At 49.0% G+C, this 20,189-nt stretch overlaps 1 protein-coding gene across 1 annotated transcript; it reads right to left on the bottom strand.

Moving 5' to 3' along the window:
- Positions 1 to 1,560: 1,560 nt before the first annotated feature.
- Positions 1,561 to 14,189, bottom strand: Eif3d (eukaryotic translation initiation factor 3 subunit D). Its single transcript, XM_034517040.2, has 15 exons — positions 14,049 to 14,189; positions 11,640 to 11,772; positions 11,336 to 11,381; positions 10,496 to 10,632; positions 9,882 to 9,967; positions 9,308 to 9,380; positions 7,802 to 7,914; positions 6,822 to 6,954; positions 5,987 to 6,134; positions 5,223 to 5,353; positions 4,619 to 4,704; positions 4,301 to 4,430; positions 2,495 to 2,637; positions 2,064 to 2,347; positions 1,561 to 1,678 (listed from the first exon to the last, which is right to left on the bottom strand). Exons 2-15 carry the CDS (start codon positions 11,760 to 11,762, stop codon positions 1,665 to 1,667), a joined length of 1,647 nt encoding a protein of 548 aa, XP_034372931.1. The 5' UTR covers positions 11,763 to 11,772; positions 14,049 to 14,189; the 3' UTR covers positions 1,561 to 1,664.
- Positions 14,190 to 20,189: the final 6,000 nt, after the last annotated feature.

Genomic DNA, 20,189 nt, shown 5'->3' on the forward strand with positions numbered 1-20,189 from the left:
GGCTGGCTCCTTGGAAAGACTTATTCACCTGGTTAGAATACTGTGTGCCTGTTGGAGGGAAGGACTGCGACCTTCACAAGGTGATGGAGGGTTCTTAGGAAAAACATCTGGGAAGGACTTTTCCAGCTTTGCGTGGCTGGAGCTGCTTTCCATTAAAAGGGAGCTGAGCTTCTGGAAGCCTATTTGGAACCCCACCCACATGCAGTTTCCCTCATTTGCCTTTAGAAATTTACACCTTTCTGATTGTCCTGGTGAAAAGAAGCACACCCAGAAATGCTGTTTTCTTTAGAGCCTGCTTCAAAAAAGAACCCAAGCCCATAGGAGGTTTAATCTGAAGCTATCCTGCCTAGACAAGGTATCTCACCAAAAATAAAGCAGAACATTTCACTGTGGAGATGGTTGGGTACCAAATGGAACTAGAAAGTTGGTCTGCCTCTGGTGCTGGAAAGGAAATGCTGGTCAGGACCCCCAAGCCTGGCTGAGGTGCTGCAGGGTTCCCAACCATTTACCTACAGCCCACAGTCACAGGAGCTTCTTGTAGGTGGATTGGACCAATCCTGCAAGAGGTCTGGGTTCTGGTCCACTCCTGAAGCCCAAGACATTCGTCACACTATATGTTCTTTGCACTACTCTACTTTGAGACGCTCAGAAACTACCGAGGTTTCTGCTCAGCTTTTTAACACCCAAGGATGAAGCCCAGCATCTTCTGCTGGCTTTTTTAAGTTCAACTGTTGCTGAAACTTGGCTCTTTAGGAAGGCAATCCCAACTGTTTCCTTATCTACACAGCTCTGCTCCCACTTACACTCCAGTGAAGGGGCAGGTGAGAATGCCCAGGGTAATTACCTGGGTGGGACAATTACTGAAGTGTTCAGAAGGCAACCAATTCACAAAGCCTTTAAACAAGTTCTTATGTGACACATTGCTTTGTGCAGACTGCCTAGAGACTTTCTCCATCCTAGGTCAACCTTGTAAGCCATTAGAATCTCAACCCAATAGACCCTCTGAAGACCTTCCTTCCTCAAGGGGCACCTCCCAATCACACCCTGCCCTTGGAGACAGCACTGAAGGCACACCTAGGTCATGCTAGAGAAAAAGCATGGTTCAAACTTCCTAAGGCTGGGGCACTTTAATACAGTTACTCAGGCTATGGTGACCCCAACTGAAATTATTTGATTGTTACTTTGTATCTGTGATCATCACTGTTGTGAATCACAATGTAAACATGTTTCCCATGGTCTTAGGCAACCTCTGTGAAAGTCATTTAACCCCCAAAGAGGTTACGACCCACAGGCTGAGAACCACTAGGTACCAGGACTTCTTGTGAGGGCTCTCCCTCCTAAGGCATCTCAAACTGCATGAAAGGACCTGTCATGGGGTCCTGAAGCTAACATCAAGGCCTTCACCCTCCATAGAGTGCAGTTCTCAGTGCTCCAGCAGTGACAGAACCAGTCAGCAGCAGCCACGAGGCCACACAAACTGCAGGCTCTGGTCTCCTTCTCCCAGGGGCTGCTGGGAGAAGGAAGGGCTGCAGATCACAATGGGCGCACAGGACGAAGGAAGAAACCAAAAGGATTTAAATTTTATTTCATCTGCTAGAGAACAGGAGCTGGACACACGCTGCTTAAGCACAGCTGGGTGCATCACACGCAGGCACCAGGCGAACTCAAGTTTCTTCCTCTGAAAGAAAAATAATGAAGAGAAATAAACCTCACCCCATGATGTGATGTATCCTTTCCTTCTGGACCTTGAAGAAACCTGAGTGCGGAAGGCCTCCTCTTTGCTGAGCCCTCCTAACCCCTGCAGGGCTCACTAGCTTTCTGTAGCCACCAGTGAGGCTTTCAGGTAGTCTAACTGACCATAAGGCCTTGGTTTCTCTCAAAGCCACCCATGCCTTCTCTTGATGCTCTCCTTGGCACCCTTTGCTCATCTGGAGTGCCACCCATCCCACATGAAGTTCCAGGGAGTTCTCCATGTGCTGCCAAGGTGAAGGTGACTACAGAGCTAGCCTGGCTGTCTCACCAGCCCTCAAACCACACCAGGTTTAGAGGCCTGCTCTGCCTACCTTCCTCTTCCTCCTCTTCTTCCTCCTCATCCTCTTCATCCTCCTCAGAGCTGAAGGTGCCATCTGGCAAGCTGTAGACTCGGATGACCTGCTTGTTGGGGTCCTTGAGGATGAGGTACTTGCCCTCCTCCAGCTTCATGCAGATATCAATGACGCAGCGCAGGATGCCCCAGGCATTCTCCACACTCAGGTTGATCTGGCTGGCAAACTCATTGGGCTTAAACTGCTGGGTGCCTAGGATGACATGGCGTGAGGAATCCTTTACGTGGTACCGGGACACATACCTGTTTGGGAGAAGAATGGGTGGTCATATTAGGCCATACAGAGAGACAGCAAAGCCTGGGGTCAGTACCAGGGTAATGCCTGGTCTGTTCTTTTCCTAAAGCAGTCTTTGATCCAGGCCCACCCCAGCACCCACACAGGAGTCTCACCCGAGCTTCAAGTACTCAGATCCGGCCAGCAAAGCACAGCAGGTCCATCGTGCCAACTTGTAGCTGTTGTTCTTCAGTTCAGTGGCGATGACAGCCCCACGCTGAGAGTCCAGCTTCTGACGCCAGTCAACGCCATTACAATGCTGCACAAGAAAGCTGGTTAGTGGTGATGGTAGCACCTCCCATGGGGGCCCAGGGCCTCCTATGGAAGACAGGGACCACCATACAGGGAAGAGTATGTCTGAGTCAGAGGTAGACTGGTAACCCAAGAACAAAGACACAGCCATCTTTGTACAGCAGCCCCTCAACCAATGGTGAAGAGTGACATGGTACAACTCAGTGGCACGCGTGCTGTGTGGTGAAAAGGGGCTTCACACTGTGACACGGTAAACACAGAGGATGGTCAGAATCTGAGGGGCAGGTAGGCCAGCCTGAGGTGGGGCCAAGGGCAGGAACCCAGCACCTGATGCTTCACGGGCATACCGACTTCCAGATGTGGGGACTAAGGCAGTTCAAGGTAATATGGTAGGGAGTCCCCACCATTCCAAGAACAGCAGCTAACAGATTCTGTTTCCCTTAAAATTTGCCAGAGTACTGTCACACTGAAGAGCCCTGACACCATCTTGGGAACAATTACATGTAGAGAGAACTGAACAGGGTGGACAGTGGTCAGACAGAAGATAGATACCAAATAACAGGCACAGGAAGAGAGACTCCCTTAGCAGACTCCCAGATGGAGTAAGAAGATAATGAATAAGCACCAGAGTGAGACGAGAGCTGCCTGGGTTCCTGGACTGCAGTGAGCAGGAGCTAAAAAAGGAACAGTGGCGGGGTGAAGGGGTGTCTGAAAACTGGCAAGGAACAGGGACTTCAGCTGGACCACTGTAAGGACCTGACTTCTGCAACACCCAGAATGAATTGTCAACAGACTTTCTTCTGGAACACACTCCATTCTACAGACATGATCATTGCTACAAACCCACAACATGCTGGACATCTGACCACTAAAGCCCAGTTGTAGGTGCTGTTTGAAGCCAGTAAGTTTCTTGTCATGAGTTTGTGAGGCACGAGAACACCGAAGTACTCTGGGACATAAGATGCATGGGGGACTTATCCTAAGGGTCCACCAGGGCAACCCCCCCTCATGAGTGGGGGAGGGGAGGGATGTGAAGAAACACAGTCACCAGAGTACAAGTCTAGAAGGCCACTGGCCCCAAGACAATGGCTCCCTAAGCTATACCTTGATAGCAAGCCAATTATCACAGGTTGCCTGGGCTGCAGAGCTGTCCTTACCAGTATTCTTTATCCTGGGCAGGGGCAACAGCTACCTCTGTGCCCTTTGCTTTAATACAGGGCACCACGCACAAAGCCAGGGAGAAAGGATGGCGCCTGACCTGACGGTCCTGCAGCACTGGAAATGGACAATGGAAAGAGGACTGTGTGTGCGTGTTTGTCCAGATCTTAGTCTTTGGAGGTCAGCAGTGACAGAGCTGGATCAAGATCATAAGGTGGCAGTGAGGCTGAGTAAAGAAAGAGTTCAGAGTGACTGTGCTGCCAAAGATGAGGTGAGCTCAAGATCAGATGTGCAGACCACAGCAGCCAACAGGAATCAGAATGAATAGACTGAAGCACTGAAGACAGTGAAGTAGCAACCTTACTTATACTCTTCTACTCTGTCAGCACTGACTGAAACTTGAGCTATCCCTGCACCCACAATGGTTGTGTGAGTACCCAACAGGAATGAGCCAGCTTACTCCAGCCCACCCCACTACACACTGTGGGAACACAGCTGAGATGGTGCCTCACCCTGGAGTCCCATTCATTGAGCGTCTTGATGTTGATGAAGGACACTTCCCCATTGGCCCCAGTCATGACGCCATCATGTTCACAGCGGACAATAAGGTCAATGTCCTCTCCAAGCTTCCACCTGCGGTAACTACAAGGACAGCAAGGCTCACTAACTACAAGACCCATCTTTGGATGGACCACCACGGAAAGCACAGGACGGGGCCCGTGCTCCACTCCTGGTCACACCCTAAGAGCCTAGCTGACTGGTTTCCAATCCTGGTCACACTGTTCTCCCCTTTCTTCCCCCAACCCCTGTTCCCTCCAGAGCTGACATACCGGTAAGCAACCGAGGCGATCTCATTCTTATCCATGTCGTCCTCCACAAATGGGTTTGGGTTGGGGAAATTGTATCTTTCTCTCCCCTGCACAAGTGACAAAGCTTTCAGGAGCTGGGGTTGATTTCAAGTCAGCAGACCCAGCATTGCTTTTGATGGCCCTGGCTAGGTGCTTCTGTCCTTGAGGGTGTAAGCTCACTGTGTATTAAGGACCAAGCCTAACACATTCCACAAAGCCACCATGCCACTCCCTGCTTCCCTTCTCGCTACAGGTAGATTGCTGAGCTAACAGAACAGTAAGCAATACCCTTCCTCCTTCTTCCCCCATCACGGTTAGAGGTGGAACTACCGTTCAATGCCACATCCTCAAGGCAAGGACAGCGTTTTATCCAAAGGCATTCCACAGCCCGTCTGTGACACGGGCATTACTAGTTCCTCCACAGAGAGGAAATATGCCTGAGCTCACAGACCTTTTCGTGGCTTGGATCCCTGCTACCAGGAGGGGGCGTGCTCGGGCAACCTCATACCATCATCTAGTGCAGAGCAGAGGTTCAGCAGCAGGGACCTAACCCAGCAAGGGGTGCCATCTGCACCTGTGTACTCACCATTCTCAGGCACTGCTGGGAGAAGTTGTGGTTGATGTAGGTGGCCTCCATGGCCAGGTTCCGGGGTGAGTTGAAAGAATTGCCTTCATCTTGAGGGGGCTCATTGGCTGTCTCACTCACAGTCAGGAGGTCTGGAAAAGCCCAAGCATGAATGTCACATACTCACATAGCCAAGAGCCACCACTGGCAGTGTGCACAGCAGCATGGGGAGATGTATGGACCTAGATTATAGGGACCCATCTTCAAAGAACTGCCTTCTGCTGACAGAGGACTCCCCCAGGGTATGGCATGCACAGGGAGGTGGGTGGCTCATGGAAAACCTTAGGTGTGACCCAAAAACACCAGTCACATAGTAAGAAAAGCCAGTCGTTCCTTCTCATTCTTTCTGGATTCCTCAAGAGAATGTGTCTCTCTTGGCATTTTAACAAATGAGGATTGAGACTCAAACAGAATCAGACTGCTTTGCTTTCAAGCTGCAATTCTGTGAGTGACTCACTGACAGTGTGTATATACACACACGTCATAAAATATATGCATTTTTCTGTATAGTTCATAACTGGGAAGCGGAAGAGGAGGAAGAAGAGAGGAAGTAAGAAGATAGTTTTATGCATATAACACACAGCCGCAGTGGTGGTGTGAGGGCTCAGAGCTCAAGTCCACAGAAGCACTGCAGTGGTCTCTTTGATTGACTCTAGAGGTCGGGAGGGCTCAACACACTGCTCATTCTTAAGTAATTACTCTGAACTGACAACAACCATGCCTACCAAAGTCAGAGTTGTCCCTCTTGTCAAAGAAGAGTTTAGATCCGACTCTCTGGACGACAATGTCCCAGGAGTACACAGAGCGGGTGCAGCTCATCAGGGTGGCCAGGATGGCATCAGTGGCAAACACATTGCCCTGTGTTTTTGCCAGCTGAAAGGAGGGAGAGAGACAAGAGAGTGAAGTGAGGACGCTGAGGTCACTTGGGAAGGAAGATACCCGCCGGTCACCTGAAAAGGCTTGCAGTAAATGGGCTGGGCAAGGCTGCTCAGTCACTGTAGCAGGCTATGGTGGAAGCATGGGCCACGCCCCACTCACTAGTTTCCAGCCGAGCCACCTCTCTACCTTTGTAGGTAAGAAAGCTAAGGCTCCAGGGTAGCAAAGTCAGTTTGACAGAGCTGGAGTTTGGGCATGCCCCTGCTCAACATATGTAAGTTTTAAGTGTACCCACTTGCATTAAATTCTAAGTATGATCCTCATCTACGGGCTGGCTCTGTGGGGTCTCACCAGCCAACTCACCACATGTTCAGGGAAAGTATGTGTCTGATAAACACGTATGCCTTCTCTTTGCCAGGTTCCTCAAACGATAGTGCAACAACTGCTTATGCAATAATACCCAGTGTCTTAGGTGCTGTGAGCAATCCAGAAGGGTCTGAAACATGGAAGATTGCTAGGGCTGACAGCTAAGTCACATCACTGGTACTGGAGCACCCATGGCTTTTGGTATCCATGCGGTGGTCCTGAATCAGACTCTGAATACTGAGGGACACCTGCACATCTCATGCCCTGTTCTTTCTGAGGCCTCGGCAACATTCACAAAAGAGGGCCAAGGGTGCACACCTTCCGGATGACAGGGTCGTCTGTGGTGGTGACGGTGTGAAAGATACGCTTGATGCTCCGCAGAGGCTTCTCACTCCTCGTGGTGATGCGGTCGAAGGCTTTGTCGTAATACTCTAGTGCCCCGCAGCACTCGCTGAGGGAAGAGGGGAAAATCAGAGATTTCTGCCCTACCTCTGCCATGGATCACAAGTTGTATCTATTGGGCATGCCTGGCATTGCAGGCTACATGTCTGAATCCCAGGATTAGGGAAGCAGATGCAGGAGGATGGCAAATTTAAATCTCAGCTACACAGAAAGGCATTAATGTCTCTGAAAAAGAGACAAATCTTTAGTGCTAGTTTAGTTTCCTGTCTTTGTAGCTCCCAATGTTTGTCTGTAGAACACAGGGAAAGACCATACATACATACATACATACATACATTGAACCTTCCCTGGGAAACTGAGCCCATTACACAGGTGCCCAGATGGCTGGACTTCTGGGCTGAAGCTCAGTGGCTTAGCTCTATGACCTGGCACGCTGGTATACAACAAGGCTGCACAAAATGGAGTCTCCTGAACATCGGTCATACCTCTCCTGCCCCAAGAGCTTAGGACTAACCTACTGTGCTTTATTTGGGATGCCAAGAATAGAAAGAAACTGAGACTTTTTGTAAACTTAATGCATTTTCTTAGTGGGTCTTGATTTTCAAAAACATACCTACTGCCGGGCAGTGGTGGCGCATGCCTTTAATCCCAGCACTTGGGAGGCAGGCGGATTTCTGAGTTCGAGGCCAGCCTGGTCTACAGAGTGAGTTCCAGGACAGCCAGGGCTACATAGAGAAGCCCTGTCTCAAAAACAAACAAACAAACAAACAAACAAACAACCCATACCTAGTAGTCCAGAGCACTGTAAGTGGCCTCAAATCTGCTTTGGAGTTGGAGTTGCTAGGACTTAAGGAGACATGCTCAAAAGTGTGGGTACCAGGGAAGAAGCTACTCACATGTCTTGAGGCTCTGACACTTCCAAGTAGCGCATCTTCATCAGCTGAGGGAAGTCCATCTCCTCCTTCACCTCCCAGTCACTGCGAACTTCAACAGAGGAGTCTCGGGGTTTCTGCAGAGGAAACACAGGAAGATCTTCATATCCTACGCAAACAGAAATGACAGAGTCCCACGGGGAGGACTTTGACTCAATCATTATGGTCCTGGCTGTCTTTTTTTTAAATTTATTTTTGTTTACTGTATTTATTTTATGTATGAGTGCTCTGCTGCATGTACCCCTGTGTGCCAGATGAGGACATCAGATCATGAACCACCACATGGTGCTGGGAATTGAACGCAGGACCTCTGGAAGAGCAGTCAGCGCTCTTAAAAGCTGCGCCATCTCTCTAGCCCGGTCCTGGCTGTTTTTAAGCAGGGTCTGTGACTTGTGGCAGCTCAGAGAAGGAAGAGGAAACTCAGCACGGGGCTTCTCAGGGTGTCAAGCACATGCCTGACACAACAAGCAGCTAACTCGAAGGCACCTTCAGTTCTAGCACCCCTACAGCACTCAGGAGGAAGCTGAGTTTCTGAGCGTGAAAGAAAGGCAGCCGCTTTGCTGCGGGCAATACTTCTAGCCCAACTCCACCTTTGCTCATGTCTGTTATGCTCACAGCTCCCACAAAGATAGCAGTGTTATTCCTAACAGTGCCAAAGTAGAAAGGAAATGTGGCAACCCATACAAGGAACCATCTTGGGCAAAAAGGTGTCAGTATAGTTGATTCCATGTCTGCAAGTTTTACACCTGAGGTCTGTACCCAGTCACATGTAAACTGAGAATACTGGGATGCTTGGTGTGCTGAAAACCCTGCCCACCAGGTACCTGACAGAGGATCACCTGAGCTTAAAAATGATACTTCCAGTGCCGGGCAGTGGTGGCGCACGCCTTTAATCCCAGCACTTGAGAGGTAGAGGCAGGCGGATTTCTGAGTTCGAGGCCAGCCTGGTCTACAAAGTGAGTTCCAGGACAGCCAGGGCTACACAGAGAAACCCTGTCTCGAAACCCCCCCCCCCCCAAAAAAAGATACTTCCAACCCATAAAAGCAATCCAGAGGCGGGCTAAAGTCCATGATGGGACGCATGTAAGATGCATGCAGAGAAAGTCAGTGCACACAAATATTGATCTCTGAAGGTGCTTGGAACGAATCCTTAAGAAACATGAAAAGTGAAAAGATTGTACTAACACAGGCCTCTATAGGGACAGATCTTAAAAGCGGCACACTAAATAAAGGGCACACATTATGATTCCATTCTACATAAAATGGCGTGCATCAGAGAAATCTGGAGACAGCAAAGAGCAGTGTTGGCTAGGACTGAGAATTACAGAACATACCTATGGCCACAAGGTTTCTTTATACGCATATGGTGGCTGACAGACCATGCAACTGTACAGTATGACTCCTATCTCTGAGGGTAAAAGAAAACAAACCCATTCAATTTCTAACAGAGTCCCAATATGGACACACTACCTGAGACTTCTGGTCCCATTTTTGCCTCACTCCAAATTGCTTCTGGAATTTTTTCTGCAAGCGAATTCGTTCTCTGAAAAGACAAAATGCTTTCAGTGTTGGCTTCTAGCTGAATCGCAGTATCTTTCCTGGCTGCTACCAGGATAAAAAATGGGGGCTTAGATGCAGAGACCATGCAGGCACACACTGGGGATGTGAGCAGAGACACAATACTGATACCAACCAGCATTCAGCCCAGTTACTCTCAAGGCAGCCCTGGCTAAGGTGTGGTGACTGATGTGCTCAGCCCCACGGGCCCACAGGATAAAGCATAAATGGTGCAGCCTGGAACCTGGCATCCAGAATCTAGAAGCCTTAGAGTCACTTCAACTTTATCTATGGTTTTACAGCATAAATGTCCGCCTCAGCCACCCCCTGCCCGTCTGCCATTACCCAGTCTTGGACAGTGATAGGTTAGGAGGTTTTGGCTTCTTTTGCAATAGTGACAGATAGCTAATCCCCGCCCTGGCTCTGTGATCTCTGAATACAGCCCATTTGGGAACATGCCTTTACCTTGGCAGGAAGGGATGCTCACCTCTCTTTCTGCTTGGCACTCTTGGGCAGTGTCTGTAGGTTGAACTGCACCATGTTCCTCCGATCTTTGTCTCTGCGGAGGTTCCGCTACAGAGTAGGAAGAGACCAGTTAACCCCTTGGAGACAAGGTTTATGATATCTTGAGAGTAAGTTCAGGATGTGAAGTTCTAATTTCACATCTCTTCACTTTTACTCTATAGCATCTACAGAATTTGGGCTAAGAGAAGCACTTGTGTTAGCTTGGACTCTCATTCCCACTTTAATGTGGGTTTACTAGTTTTATTGGAGTTGCTAAATTTGCAACTTTAAGTAGCAGGAGGCACCCTACCAAACCATCTAATTAACAAAGGCTGTATGTGGTAATTCAGCAAGGCAATGGGTCCCCAGCACAGCTATGTGATGTCTGAACTACTGTGAACAAAAATCTAAACTCTTTCATCGCATCCCTGGACCCATTACAAGCTATTCTGATACGAGTGGTTACTAAACTGCCACTTGGGATTGGCCAAAGGCCCACAAGCCTTTCCTTTCTCATCGGTATTCCCAAGATGGTTGCTGAGCAGCAGCAATTTCCACAGTAGAGCTCCAAGGTGCAGGCTGCCAGCTGTGGCCTACCTGTGCGAATCTCATCCGGTTCCGCTGGTAGGCAGTCTTCTGTGTGCGTGCTGTGTCCACCAGCTGGAAGCTCGTCTCATCCTCCTCATGGAAATATGCATACTGACTTCCCCCACCGAACTGAGAGGAATACTTGTCTGCAGGCAAAGGTGACAGTGTGCGCTAAGTGCTACCTACAGACCGCTCAGGGTGCATGACAGGCTCTGACCCTGGTCTCTGAAGTGTGGTTCTGATCTGAAGCACTGGCCAGAAGCTTGTGAGATAGGTAGACTCACCGTCCCTGCCCAGACCCAGATGGGAACCTGTATTTAAACACGATCTCAGGTGATTCACACTCATATTTAAGGTTTACGAGCTTGGGTCTAAAGAACTTACCAAGAGAGCCCAAGCACCCCACTAACTCACTTCACCTCTGTACCACCATCTCCAACCATCACCCAGAACCATGCACATGACCATCGCCCATGACAGACTTTCTTTCTGACCTTATCCACCTGAATTTGGTACTCTAAGCAGCTACTTCCAAACATCTAACTGGCACCGAGAGAAGTTCTCCCTTACCAGAACCTTAAAACCAAGGCCCAAAGCCTAGAATCCACGGATTGATAGCTCCAGAAAGTCCCAAGCAATAGAATGCAAACGGTAGCACTTAGGAGTCTCTGGCTGACCTGGGACTACTTCAAAAACCATGGTTTGTGCACACTGTGTTCCAGAATATACTCCCAGTAACTACCATTATTATTTCTTTTCCTTTCTAAAAACTTTCACGTGGGGGTTACTGAAAAAAAGTAATGAGCTTCCCAAGGCCTAGATGTGGGCTGCCCAGTGAGGAACACTTACTTGTGTATCTCTTGTCCTGGTATGTGGCCCCTGTCCAGTCTGCAACCTATTAGGGACAATGAAGACAAGGAAGAGAACAGGTCAGGCAAGTTGGCTTCTGCTGACCCAGAAACCCCAGACACTGATGGCGACAAAAGGCATCAGGATCACCTCTGACGCTCTGCATGTGGCTACCCCGCCTCTGACTCATTCTGGAGGTCAGGGCCTTCCTTAGCTGATATCCCCACAGAAGTATATCCATGAAGAGAATAGACAGGAAATGGGGAGCTGGGGAGTAGCTGCCCCAGCTGAAGGGACCCAATACCTTCCCCAGCCGATCCCCTTTGCTGAATGGCTGGTAAGGCATATCCCGAAACTGCTCAGGAACGGCACAGGGACCCCAGCCTGAGGGGTTGTCCTGGATGACAGGTGTCATGAACTTCGCCATCGTCTAACACCTGTAAAACACGAGCAGCGTGAGAAGCTTTAGAAGGAAGGCCACCTAGTCCCAAACACTGCAGCCTCCACTGAAGCTGCATTACAGAGGTGCACACCAAGCAGAGCCCTGGCTCTCGAGCACCATGGACAGGGTTCTCCTGTCAATTGCTCTAAGAACACTGCCAACAGCAGCTACATTTTCCTGTCTCACTAATTCTAGGACAGGTTCTTTTTTGGTGAACATCTTTGAAATGAAGGTGTGCTTTCCGCTTGATGGGGTGGCATGTCTTTTCTTTCTCAGTATAGCAAATGATAAATGTGTCTCCAATTATTAAAGATGGTGAAAGTGTGATGAACCCCCCAGAAACACCTTCACCAAAGCATCCAACAGCAAACATCTCTAAGCCCAGTCTCTGAAATAAGAACAGTCTACATCAGAGGGCTGTTGTCAAAGTTCTGATAGTTGTCACACCGCACAATTACCACTCAGCTACACAAAGGCACTGGCCTAGAGTGGTTTAAAGATCCCTCGGGCTGCTGAGATGGTGCCGCAGGTAAAGGTGGAACCAAAGTGGAAGGTGAGAACTGATCCCCAAATGTGGCCTTCTGACCCCCAGCTGGATGCCACGGCACACCACAAACTCCCACTCATGCGCAGACGCGGCAACAAAAACTCCTAAGAAATCAAAGACTAAAAACAAACAAACAAAGCTATCCCCTGAACCCTCGGCTAGACTCTGTCCTTTATACCTTCCATCAGCACAAGCCCTATACAGTGCGTTCAGCCAGGCAAAAGCACCGCTGGTGACCAAGGTTACCATAAACCTCACAGCAAAAGCAGCAGGATAAGAGCCAGTGAGACGGCTCAGTGGGTAAAGGCTGCAAAAGGGGCCAGGAAGTCCATATGCAGGAGTGCCAGGACACCGCTCTGCCAGCTTAAGCTCATTAGACTCTTCAGATAACCCCGTGGGGCAGAACCCAGTTCTGTCTCCCATTTTCTGGGTGAAATCATAAAGGTACACCAAAATAAAAGTCACAGTGCTGGATGATTAGAAATTTGAACACAGGCAGTGTAGCTTTGGCCCCGTAGTTCGTATACAGTACACTGCCAACATTACAGCTCATTTTAGAAAAGTAAAAACTAGCAGCTGTATAGTCCAGGGGCTTGCTGGACACTTCCCATCAAAAACTAAACCAAACAACAAAGGGAAAAAAAAAAAAAAACAAAAAAAAACAGGCACTGACCACTCACAAGAAACCCTCTGACACTGTCCAGAGAAAAAGTCATCACTCTTGTTCTTGAAGGCTGGAAAGCAACTGCAGAACACCAGTAGAGAGCTCAGTAACCCCCCTCCTCTGACACAGGGAGGCTGATGATATTTTAGGTGACAGGGACAAGGAATAAACCTGGGAGCTTCACCCTCCAAATGTGAACTTATGCTAAGTTGTAGGAAGAATACACTGTGGGGGTGGTGTGGTGGTGTGTGGCGACCTCCCAACAGCTGACGTGAAGAGGCCCCAGGATGTCAGGGTACTGTGCCGGACACTTTACCAACACTGACTGCTCCCTCACACCCCCTCTTTGAGACACAAAGTTAGCTTTCCTAACTTAAGGAGTCCCTCTGCCCATCACTTCAGAAACAGTTTCCAAGGTTGTCTACTTAAAGCCCGACCTTCTTCTGGTTATACTGTAGCTAGCTGGCAGCCTGACCATCCGCGGCTTTAAGCCATATCCAACAAGTTGTCCCCAAAGCAACTGTTAACTTGAGTTGTCACAAGTTCAAGATGGCTCAAGGCTTGACGTGCATCCTCTCCCTGGATGGGCAGGGTTTGGTCCTTCGGCTACTGCACATGTGAACCAGAAAGAAACTGGTAGGGAAAAACTAAAACGATGTGGCAGCTGTACTGGCCATAATATAGTGTGGATCACTGTCGACACTACAGGCGGGGCCATCAACTCCTGGGCTCCGTTTCAGACCAGAGCTCGAACTTACTCCCCTCAGTCACCCATTTCGGAGTACAGAATGTTCGAACCCCTAGAAGAGGCTACATCGCCCCCCAACCCACCCCACGGCGCTGAGCAAAGCGTCGAGAGAGGGATCCACACACAATGTCCCGTGTTTTGCACTGAGTGTCGTGCCTGGGACCACCGGAGGCCGGTTCCCGCCCCGCCCAGCGGAGGGGCACAGACGACAGGAGAGGACGTAAAGGAAGGCTCTTCCGGGAGCCCCCGAAGCCACGCCTAGCCCAGGCTGGCTCGCTAGGTCCGCAGAGCCCTACGAAACAAGCCGCTCACCTGCAACGGCCTCCGCGGGCCCGGATGGCGACAGATGGCCCGGGTAAGAAACTGCGATAGCCTCGATACTCGGAGGAACCAGGACCAGGAGGGAAAATGCGCGCGCAGGGGCCGGTGCCGTAAACCGCGACCAGTGCTGTCGTAAATGGCCCTACCACTTCCTTCTTAGTCAGCGGAAAAACGTCAAGCCGTAAAGTGAGACACAACCGGAAGTCCGTCACCGCTCTTGGCTAAAAATCTGCGCTCGCCTCTGAGGTGCCAGACACAAGGGAGGTGATTGCGTCAGCGGCCTCTGGGGACGCCCAGAGCGGTTCAGAACTGAAACGTGGTCACGCTCGGTGCGAGAGAAGCTGGGGCGGGGAGTTGGAGCTGTCTCCGCGGTGTCCCACAATGCTTCGCGTCCGGCCCGACTCCTCTGCCTCCCACAATGCCCCGCCGCTCTCGCTTGCTCCAGCCTGGTTGTCGGTCGGGTTGACTCTTACTTGGAGGGTGGCCCGGCGTTTTACTTGTGCTAGTTACCTGTGGCACCAAAGCAGGGTGGCAAATGACCTGCCTGGTTCGGGCCGCTAGAGCTTCGGGGTGCCCGCCAGGACCCAAATCTTTGTTCCACAGACCTCAAGCGTCTTTCGATGGAGATTTCTGGCCACTAATTTAAAAAAAAAAAAAAAAAAAAAGCAGATTTAGAGTGTCTTGCTTTAATTCGATATTCAAGTAAGGGCTATCCAAGCTGCACTCCAGGAATCTGCGTCTTAATTGATAATCACAATTCACAGGGTGCGGTTCAGTGCGACCTCTTGGCTTCTTCCACCCCCTGCAGCCGTACAATGCTAGGCAGTTGTGAAACCTGGAAAGAGACTCATGATGGACTTTTATTTTAAGCTGATCCCTTCTGCTTGGCTGTCTAGGTTTTTTTGATAGTTTCTCAGCATATCTCCTTTATTAGAAAATACACCTTAGACAGATGCGATGTCCAGGTTCAGCCAAGTCTAGTTTTATGGCCTTCATGTCTCTTTCCCCTCTTAATGTAAACTGGAAATGTTAGATTATAAGGGGTAAAATAAATGGTTGTCAAGGTACATTTCACTTTCTAGTCCTTACCGTCGATACCACTTGAAAGAACTTGATGAGGTGATCTGGCCTCTACATGTGCTGAAAATGGTAATGTTGACAGGATTACCCATTTCATTAAATTACCAATAAGCTTGCCTTCCAGTTTTCCCAATTTTTGTTCCCGGGATTTGGTGGATCCTGCTGGGTCCTTGTCATTCACTTCCTTTCATTTTCCCACCACATTCGTGAGCAGCCTGTCTGTATTGTAACTTCAACCATGTCTGAGTGCTGTCTCCAAGCCATTCATACTCCTAGTGGGTTTGTTCCTCAGAATGTTCAAAGCTCTTCCCACACTTCCTGTTAATGTGAAACAGGACTAGCTTTCTGTGGTGAGATATCCCTGGCTGTGTTTTCACCCCCTCGCTGCCATTCTGTGACCCAGCATCTCCCCGACTTTCTGTACAACCTTTACTCTGGCCACCATGACCTGTTCTCATTCCTCTCTCAGCAGGTCCTACACTTGCTGTTCTTTCTGCCCTGAGGGTTTACTGTCACTGCCTTGGTCCTGTCATGTGTATGTCTTTAAGGGTTGTCGTCTAGACAGGTCTGGCAGCATGTCGTGGGATCCCTTTACTCTGAAATTGAGGGGATCCTAACCTCAGACAGGAGCTGATGAAGTTGGAGATAGTGAGAAAAGGCACTTGATTTGAAAACCGAGCCATCCTGCTGACTTTAAAACAGGTGTTAAAAAGTTTAAGCAAGTTCTCACTGAGTTGCCCAGGCTGATTCTGAGCTCCCAGCACTTGAAAACCTGAGACAGAAGGATTGCTGCAAACCAAAGTCCAGCCTGGGCAGACCGGAAACTAGCCTGGGTTCCATAGCAAGACCCCAGATCAACAGCAAATCGAAATGCCCTAAAATATAAAGAGGCATGTATCTTTGCTGAACTGCTCCCATCATGCCTCTCTGTTGTCGGAGTTTAGTCATCTCTGCCCTGATCTGGCCTGCTGTTCTGCTCTCTCAGATGGAGAGCGATTTGAAGGGTCCTGTCTCATTCTCAGATCACCATGCAGCTTGCTCTCTCATGAGGGTCCCTGCCACACCCGCCCTCCAGCCTGCGATTCTGCAGTTCTGTATCACTCTTGTGTGGTGGTGAATGTGCCCAAGAAGTGTGTTGTGGACCTAAGGCTGTTAGAACCTGTTAGAACAGGAAATAAAAGAAAGACTCCCCTATATCTCTTAAGGCCCTGGGTTTGATTTCCAGCACTTTTTTTTTTTTTCCCGAGACAGGGTTTCTCTGTGTAGCCCTGACTGTCCTGGAACTCAGTCTGTAGACCAGGCTAGCCTCAAACTCAGAAATCTGCCTGTCTCTGCCTCCTTAAAGGCGTGCGCCACCACCGCCCAGCTTTCCAGCACTTTGTAAGACAGGTAAATAGTACATACCTGTAATCTCAGCACCCAGGGATGTAGAGATAGGAAGAGCAGAAGGTTAAGGTAATTTCAGCCTGAAGTTCAAGGCCAGCCTGGACTATATAAGACCCTGTCTCAAGCCAAAGTTTACATTCTTGTCAGAAAGTATGAAGTTGGGAACTGGGGCCTTTTTAGTAAAAGAGTTTTCACAATCTGTCTAGTTTGGAAAGGCACAAAATCTTGAGTAATTGAGCAAAGAACTCATTATGGCTTGTAATGGTTAAGATTAGCATAGGGGTTTATGTTTCAAAGCCTTGTGTATTATGATTACAGTATTCTATTTATTTATTTTGAGGCAGGGTCTCAATTCATATCTTTGGCCAGCCCAGATTTTGCTATGTAGACCAAAATGGCCTCCTGTTCATGGAGATTCACCTCTCTGTGCCTCCTGGGTGCTGGATCAAAGACCTGTGCCACACAAGTAGCATAGCTTACAGATTTTAATATAAACTTTACACATGGCCCAAAGGTATGAGAGGCAGATAGCCCCTGCACCTGCTCCATCAGGGTTTCTTCTAGCAAACGAGAGAGGTATACTCCATCCCTTTGGGGTGTTCTCTGTGATGTGAAAAGAAGGCTGGGGTGGAAGGGAAGGTGTCTCCTAAGAAGTGACATTTGGGGGTCAGAGAAATGGCTCGGCTTCTGTTTCTGAGTACCCAGGTTTGGTTCTCAGTACCCACATGGTGGCTAATAACCAGTTCTAGGGGTTCCAACGATCTTTTCTGGCTTTTTGGATACCACACACACACACACATGCTGCACAAACATATATATAAGCAAAGCATCTATAAATATTAAAAAATAATTTTAAAAAGTGACATTTGACCAAGAGCTAAAAACAGGCAAGCAAGGCAGGTGCCTACTCTTGATTCTGTCTCCAAGTGTCTCTCATCTTTTTGACATTTGTATTACCTGAGTACTTAATTCATGTTTCTGGCAGTAAATGGAGCCTTTTTTTTTTTTGTTTGTTTGTTTTGTTTTGTTTTTCGAGACAGGGCTTCTCTGTGTAGCCCTGGCTGTCCTGGAACTCACTCTGTAGACCAGGCTGGCCTCGAACTCAGAAATCCACCTGCCTCTGCCTCCCAAGTGCTGGGATTAAAGGCGTGCACCACCACCGCCCGGCAGTACATGGAGCCTTAGGCACAGAGTGTGCACTTAATAAGGATTTGTTGACTAAGTAAAGAAACGAAAGGACTGGAGTCAGTAGGCAAGGAGATATTCTCTCTGCATGGCTAAGAGCTTCCCCCTTGCATTTGGATCTCATGTTTAATGAGGGACAGAGCTGATTCTTGTTTCAGAGAACTCCCATGCTGATGGAAGTAGCCATAAGAGCCTACCAGGCCAGTCACATCTGGACGTGAGAGGCCCCAACCTGTGCTACACTGTTCTGTTCTGATAAAACATCTGTCTAGATAAGGGAAGTGCACGTTCTAGTGGAACCTACAGTGCCATAGGGAGGGATATAACATTTACCGAGTGCTGACTCTATGCCGGTCGTGGTGCTAAATGCTTTCCACAAATGACTTTTAAAATGACCACTCTATGAGTTTTCTCATAGACGGGGAAGGAGGCTCTGAGCATTTGGGTAGATAGCTCCCAGAGCAGGCAGCAGAAGCAGGATTAGACAGTGGTTTTATGTTCTCTAAACCTCCCAGGTGGTGTGGTGGAGGAGGCCTTCCCTGGGTGGCATGGTTTCTCCCACACACCGACTGTGAACAATTCCAGTGACTTTCTATGGGCTTGGTTCAGGGGCTGCAATTCAATGGGAAGGGGACTCTGGGTTCGTGTGGGAGTTTCCTATGGGTGTCATGCATGTGCAGTGAGTGGAAGAAGACATTCTGGACATGTTTAGGGGATGATTCAACTCCTGTAGTCCAGGCTGGCCTTGAACTTGTAATCCTCTTGCCTCAAGGCTCCAGAGTGCTGAGATGATGTGTGTGAGCTATCATGCCTGGCTCTTGCTTTGAAATTTGCATTTAAAATGTTAATTAGTACTTGTCTAACTGTGTTCTTTATAATGACCTCTCTACACGTGCACACGAGCATGCATGGATCATATTCATTCCTGATGCTCTTTCTTATCGCCCTCCTCCCTCCCTCTTGCTCCCCACCCCAGCATCACATACAGAGTTCAAGAAACCAGAGCTCAGTTTGGGAATAGAAGAATGCTGACAGGCTTCTGAGAATACATGGTGGTGAGTGGGTGATGCAGTTTCCAGCTCTGAAGTTGTCAGTACCTACAGGAGAGCCCTGACCACTCAAAGTCACCATATAGTGAAGGAGCCCAGGCTGCCCACGTGTATTCACCACATAGGTGGATCAGAGAGCATCAGTTTCTTGAGCTCTCTGCATTTGCGCTATGTCCTGTATTCTGTCATTCCTTGTTGTGAGGGAAATGGCTTGGCCTAATGAAGGATGACCGTATAATTTATACCCCAATTAGAACACATTGAGGAGAATATCTCATGATCATATCACTGTGAATGACTGCTTTAGAAAAAAGATGTCCAGGGTGGGGAGTGGTGGTGTAAAGTGCTGTTTTCTGAGTATCAGAGCAGCCATGACTACTTGCAAGAGACCCATGATATCCAGTCTGTTACCTGTGGAGGTGGAGGTGGGGACCCTCACCTGAGGTTCCAGCTGCCCTCTCCGATGCCTGGACAGTAGGTGATTCTGCCCCTAAGTGTATGTGGCCTCATGGACTCAGGTGATGCTAGGTCATATAAGGTTGCTAGAAGGAGTGGGGGTGGGCTCCATCTATGCAGCTGTATGGAAGTCGTCATCCATGTTGGGGTAAGCCACTTTGGGGTTGCCCATGGTCTGTGAGAAAGCCCAGCAAACTCATTGGTTCCTCAGGATGGACTTTGGTGGAATTAAACCTTGTTTGTTATTGGGGCCTTATAAGGAGGGGATACATACTTGTTTATGTCTTCCATGCAAAGAATTCCCACAATATGTGGTCACCCCAGGTTCTGCTATCTGTAGTGGGTAAGTGTGTGAACCTGGACTCTTCTCCACAGGCTTGTGTCTTGGAACTTTTTGGCACTATTTTGGGAGGCTGTGGAACCTTTCAGAGGTGGCATCTATCTGACTAGGGCATGTTGATCACAGAGGGTGAACCTTTGAAGGTCATATCCTTCTCTATCTCTAGCCAGCTCCCCCTGCCTCCAGGCCTGCCATCACGTGGCACTGTCCCCACTCCTGCCTTTATAGATGGGGCTGTTCCACTACAACTCTTCACTGTTACAGACTCAAATCCCCTGAAACCAAGACTCTAAATCCTCTTTTCCTGTTGGTGTTTTGGTCACAGAATAGAGCAATTTATACTGTGCAACAAACCATTCCAAAATTCGGTCACTAAAACAACAACCAGCCTGTCCTGGTCTTTCAGTTTCTGTGGGTTGGGGCCTGGGAGCGCTGGCTGATAGACTCTGGCCTGCGGCCTCCGGTTAGAGCTGCTGGGTTAGAGTTGATGGCGATGGAGTAGCTGGCAGATAATGATTGTTTCCCTCTCTCCATTTGGTTATGAGTCTGCCTGTGTGTTGAGTCCATGTGGGTCTGGGCTTCCTCAACATGGCGTCTGGGGGTGGTCAGACCACTTATGTGGGCACTGGTGGCTTC

This window comes from Arvicanthis niloticus, chromosome 13 (assembly GCF_011762505.2).
Source record: "Arvicanthis niloticus isolate mArvNil1 chromosome 13, mArvNil1.pat.X, whole genome shotgun sequence".
NCBI lineage: Eukaryota > Metazoa > Chordata > Mammalia > Rodentia > Muridae > Arvicanthis > Arvicanthis niloticus.